Source organism: Rhamphochromis sp. 'chilingali' (assembly GCF_963969265.1).
Source record: "Rhamphochromis sp. 'chilingali' genome assembly, chromosome: 15".
Classification (NCBI taxonomy): domain Eukaryota; kingdom Metazoa; phylum Chordata; class Actinopteri; order Cichliformes; family Cichlidae; genus Rhamphochromis; species Rhamphochromis sp. 'chilingali'.
The window spans coordinates 2041028-2046879 of record NC_137942.1 but is presented as its reverse complement, the minus strand read 5'-3'; the positions used below and the strand labels follow the sequence as shown (position 1 = coordinate 2046879).

General features: G+C 42.6%; 1 protein-coding gene across 2 annotated transcripts; it reads left to right on the top strand.

Moving 5' to 3' along the window:
• The first annotated feature begins 1894 nt into the window (after positions 1 to 1894).
• On the top strand, positions 1895 to 5236 carry LOC308411698 (serine protease 27-like). Of its 2 annotated transcripts, none has more exons than XM_080905682.1 (6): positions 1895 to 1998; positions 2960 to 2980; positions 3169 to 3331; positions 3509 to 3777; positions 4380 to 4525; positions 4612 to 5236. In XM_080905682.1, the coding sequence occupies exons 1-6, from the start codon at positions 1929 to 1931 to the stop codon at positions 4831 to 4833; spliced, it is 891 nt and encodes a 296-aa protein (XP_080761808.1). In that variant the 5' UTR covers positions 1895 to 1928; the 3' UTR covers positions 4834 to 5236. The 2 variants fall into 2 exon arrangements, with proteins under 2 accessions (XP_080761808.1, XP_080761809.1); XM_080905683.1 differs by lacking the exon at positions 1895 to 1998 and adding an exon at positions 2486 to 2575.
• The last annotated feature ends 616 nt before the right edge of the window (positions 5237 to 5852 follow it).

Below are 5852 nucleotides of genomic sequence, written 5' to 3'. Positions count from 1 at the left end.
TTTGGCCTGTAGCACAAATGTGGTTGGGGTCCATTCCCTCCTTGTTGCTAAGGTGGGAGCAGCGTCTATCACTATAGGGTCTCGGAGTCCATGAGTGACATCTCAAGCCTCACTTTTGCACACTACGCCTTCCTGGAAAGCATCATGACCTTCTCCATCACCAGCTGGTTCCACTCCCTCAGCCTTCATACACGAACAGACTGCAGCTCTAAAATCATTGGCCTGTCAGAACTCTGGCTCAGGTTTTCAGCCAACAGGCCCTTAGACAGGCAGCCAAAATCATCAACGACCCCTCTCACATTCTTCACCTCACATTTTAATGGCTCCCCTCTGGGCGACGCCTCCGCTGCATTTCCTGCAGGACTGAGAGGAGGAGGATCGCCACCTTAGTCCCCAAAGCAGCTCTGCTTTTTAACTCCAGCAGATAAGAACATTTCCCCCACCAGAAACACAAACTTCTCTACACTCTTTTATACTACTGACACTTTATTTACTTTTACTTACTTAAAGTTATTTATTCATCTTTCAGTCACTTCAATTTTGAACTGTATAATTTTAAAACTGTACGTACTGCATATTCTGTGTATTCTGTTCTTATTGTTGTTATCTTCAACACTATGCTGCTCTGTTGTATGTTATTTGCCCTTTGGGGATAGACAAAGTCTTTCTGATTCTGATTAAACTCCTCTGCCAGGCTAGGGATAGGCAATGACAGCATCCCGTTGTTGTAGAGTCCAACGCTGCTGAGGCATTTGGGAAGTCAAAGCCACTTCCTCCCGTATATATAATATATAGTATAGTATATATAGTCGCTGCCTCCCCTTGTCCTTTATCAGTGGACAGGGGGAGGCAGTTGTCAGTACAACATCATGAGGGACACTTGATGACCTCCCCTCTTTGTTCAGTCCAGTTGGTGCAGTGAGTCCACATTTTACCCACTTATGAAGTGCTCACTTCAACCACTGATTTAATTTAAAGTAGTAACAGTTACCCTCTCATGCTACCTGCAGTGTCAAAGACACTAACAAAAACTAAAACCAGGGAAGTCTCAGTGAGAACAGTGAGAGGGCGGTAGTCTGCTGGACCACTGCCTCTTTGGGGTTGACTTGTTATTGCCTCTTTTTGTAACTCTCGTTTACATCAGAAGGGAAAGAAATACTTCTGACATGACAGATGTTTGTGATGTGCTCAGTGGAAACGTCAGTGTTTTGTGGTTCTACTGGTTCTGAAACACTTCCTGTTCATTTGTTCATTCAGCAAAACCTGATGTAGTTTGACCAGTTTTTTCCCGAGTGGACAGCCCCCACTGTGCCAGTCCCACTGTCATTGCAGATTAATGAATGATGGAGATGTATTGTTTTCGTTCACAGAGCAGATGTGTGGTGTATCTCTCCTTCATGATCTCTCTGTGAAGCTGCTTCTTTGAATAAAACTTCCTGTTTCACAGATTTACAGGAATGTAGTTCTGTCACAGTTCTGTGCTCGATGTTCGTGCTGATCTAACGAGTGAACAAACGCTCATCAGACTGAAGAACTGACTCGTTTTCATCTAGTTGAGGAAATAGTAAAACATCATCATGTAATTACACCACATTAAAGAGAAGCAGTTTTTATTTTGCGGAAAGTCATCATGAAAATGCAATAATGACGTTAATATTTAAAAACTGTACAGTGATGAGCAAAAGTTTTGAGCCTCATTTCTTTCTGTTTTTCTAGTAAAATGTGAACCATGTGCAGCGATTTATTGATGGGTCAAACAGAGTTTGTACGACTCTAACGAGCTCGTTTGGTGTGAGCGCCTTTATTCTCAGCACAGTCTGAGCTTTCTCTACTTTCTTCTTCATCTTGAAGGACATTCAGGTCTCTTCTTTGGATGTTTCTTCTTTTTGTTCTGGTCTCTGTCAGGATGATCCCACACTGCTTCAGTGATGTTGAGCTTCTGGCTCTGGGGAGGCCCATCCATGCCTGATAGTGCTCTACTGTGTTGTTTCAATCCAGGTATGTTTCCACTGCACTGGCAGTGTGTTTGTGAAACCCTCCAGTTTAGATCATCACTCTTTCGCGCCTGTTGTCACAGATTCAAACATCTCTAAATGTTTCCAACAAAAAAACAAAACCACTTTTTAAATATCTCAATGATCGTCAGCAACAGGATTTATTTATGTAGTTTTTGGTCGAGTTAATGCATTTCACTTCAATACAAACGCTGCTGCTCAGCTCGCCCCTTCTTACACCTGTACACATCAGTCAATACTGTGAAACCTTTAAATAACTTTTATTTGACACAGCAGGGCAGACTTTTGTTTCCTGGTGTTAAATTAATGAGTAATCTGAGAAAAATGATTAAAAAGTTCCTGTTTAATTTGATGATTGTAATGTGAAGCAGGTCTGGTAACCTGCAGTGAGGTGTTGGGCGTGTCGTCAGACAGGTGTTTGAGAAAGGTGTGTTTTACTGCAAACCGAAAGGGAGAGAGAGGAAGGTTATTTAAGCCTCAGCAGGTCTGCAGGTATTTTACAGCGATGGCTTTCTACAAAGTGATGTGTTTGGCTGCTGGGCTGATGCTCCTGACCCAAGGTAAGAGCTCTCTGCACACACCTGCAGCAGGTACGACTCAGAGGGCGAAAACACTCAGGAGCACAGCGCTTCACTTTAAAGTGACACTGCAGGAAAATAACCTTTACATTAAAGAAATCGTTTCTTTAATACGAATTTGATGTGTTCAGTTAAAATTCACAATGATCAGTAAACATAACTTTAATATATATTTTGAAGAAGAAGTTTTTACGACAGACCAACAACACAGGACGTAGTGTTTGGAACCTCAAAATTTCTTATCTCACATTTTTTCAAATGGGTTACATTAACTGTAACTTCACACAGTAATTACAGACAGTGAACTAATCACAGACAGATAAATGAAGATTTTTAGTTTTAAAATGGTTTGTTTCTGTGTTTCAGAGTCTGAGTCACAGCTGGGTGGTAAGAAAAAGCTTCTTTGTGTAATGATTTAGTTTTATGTGTAATAAATCTTTTGTTTCATATGAATATTAGTTTGTGAGTGAACTGTAGACTCCAGGATCACTGTGTCCTCACTCAGCAGTTTGTAGTGCTGAGAGTTTACAGCTCCTACAGTAATGCTCACTCTGTGTTTTAATGTCGGTCTTCAGTTTGTGGTCAGCCAAAGCTCAACACCAGGATTGTAGGAGGACAGGTGGCCCGCGCTGGCAGCTGGCCCTGGCAGGTCAGTCTGCAAAGATCTGGGTCCCACTTCTGTGGAGGATCCCTCATTAACAGTCAGTGGGTGCTGACTGCTGCTCACTGCTTTGAAACGTGAGTGATGAGGCTGAAGCTGCACTCTAAACAAGATTTAAAGAGATTATAAAAGGTTGTAATCAGGGGGTGAGGGTGTAACAGGATAAATATTTAACAGAGTAGGAATCAATAATATCATTTCTTTTTAGCCATCGTAATAACTGCATGCTGTTTTGTGCTCCTTGATGATCTCAGCACCAACCTGAGAGGACTGACTGTGAATCTGGGCCGTCAGAGTCTACAGGGATCCAATCCCAATGCAGTATCTCGAACTGTAACAAAGATCATCAAACATCCAAAATACAACTCTGGTACCAACGACAACGACGTCTGCCTGCTGAGGCTCTCCTCACCGGTGACTTTCAACAACTACATTTCTCCCGTCTGCCTGGCAGCTTCAAACAGCATCTTCTACAGCGGTGTTAACAGCTGGGTCACCGGCTGGGGAAGTACTAGAGAAGGAGGTGGGTCATAAAGACACAAGATCGTTTTTAGAGAAATGATGACAATAATACAGGGAACAAGTTTGCTATCTCAGAAATATTTAGAGCAATAAGATGTTTCCATGAGGTTAAATCTGTGCAGAGTTCAAAACCAGAAAGAATAATTATGTGAATTAAACAGTCTGGAAGTGCTGGACCTGCAGCAAACATGCTGTCTGCACGATGATGTCAGGTCAAAATGATCCTTGGTTAAAAGAAAGTATACTTTCTGTGTATCTGACACTGCCCCCAGGTGGTGTTAGACAGTTACTACATGATGACGACCATCTACTGTCTGTGTGTCAAGTTTATTTCTGTATCACGTTTAAAAACAGCAGCTGTTGTGCTTCATCTAAAATACTCAAATAACATAAAACAGGACAAGATGACAGAGCGGCATCAAAGTCATGTGACTGTGTTCTGCAGAGAGCTCCAACCCCAGCGGACAAACATGTTTCCCCATCTTTGTTTGCACACATGACTACACTTTGTTTTTAAGTTTGGTGGAGCCGCCCTTTTGTTTGAAGGTTAATCAGTCACATGTTATTTATTACAAACTGATATATTTATTTTACCCCGTTCAGTGCCCCTTCCTTCTCCACAAAACCTGATGGAGGTGGAGGTTCCTGTTGTGGGAAACAGGAAGTGTAACTGTAACTATGGAGTGGGATCAATCACTGGCAACATGATCTGTGCCGGGTTAAGTGCAGGAGGAAAGGACTCCTGTCAGGTGATTGTTGTTACCTGTGTTTGGCACATTTTCACCTTCTACAGTTTCTTCTCCTCAGCTAACAGTAAATGTTTCTGCTCTCAAAGGGGGATTCAGGAGGTCCAATGGTGATCAAGCAGAGCGGTCGCTGGATTCAGGCGGGAGTCGTCAGTTTTGGGGAAGGTTGTGCCAGGCCGAATCTTCCAGGAGTCTACGCCAGAGTATCCCAGTACCAGACCTGGATCAGGACCCAGATCTCCTCCAACCGGCCGGGCTTCATGACGTTCACGTCCACTGGGACCAACAGTGACCTCAGTGTCACCTGCTGAGGACTGCCTCCCAGGGACGGTCCTAGCCTGCTTGGTGCCCCAGGCTAACCTCCCCACACGCACACACAAAACGTGTCAGGTTTTGTATTGTTGATTATCATTTGTGCTTAGAAATATCTACTTATATATTCTTAGAGTTTTATAATTAGTTGTAGATTGGTAGAGGTTTGATCCTTAATAGTCTGCAAACTTTGTGTGTATTCCAGAGCACTCTGGGAGCGTGGGAGAGCTCGTACCTTCTCTTATTGTTTTATGGATTAACGTATCTATGTCTGTTTTAGGCTAAGTGCCTTTTGTTCAGATGAACTGCTGGACTTCCAGACCAGCAGGTTTAGGGAAGTCGTTCATGGGGTCACACACACACACACACACACACACACACACACACACACACACACACACACACACAGGCAAGGTACTCTTTGTTTGTATGTAGACGTCATATGTTAATGCACCTATGTATATTCATGTAACCTCAATAAAAGAGCAGTGTTACGGGGGAGCGGACGAGAGCGACTGGGGTCAAGCGAAGGAACGGCGCCTGTCCGGTTCTCTCCCGTGCACGAGAAACATGAAGAACTTTGCCTACTCGTGTCTTGCTTTGCTGTGTAATTACATTGTCTTCAACGTTCCAGCGAATAGGTTTAAGCTACTAACCTATCAAAACGTATTAAGGATTGTACATTAACATAAAACTGTTGTCGAAGAGGGAGAGAGAGTATGCATAGTATGCAAACAGCTACCAAACAGCCATCATAATTCGTCATACAATGAGAACAGGACAAATCAACAATTGACACTGACTAATTAATATTAAAATCTGTAACATAATGTATTGTTTGGAGTTTAGTCTGTTACTGTTACTATTTTTACCATTTGTTGGAGCAACTGGAACTGTCGCGGTTCGAATTTTTGAGGAAGAGACATATGACTGAAAGTCCATAGTGGGTCAACACAAATGATTTTATTAAAACACATATATGTGGTGAAGAAGCAACACATCTCTACTTATTTTGTTT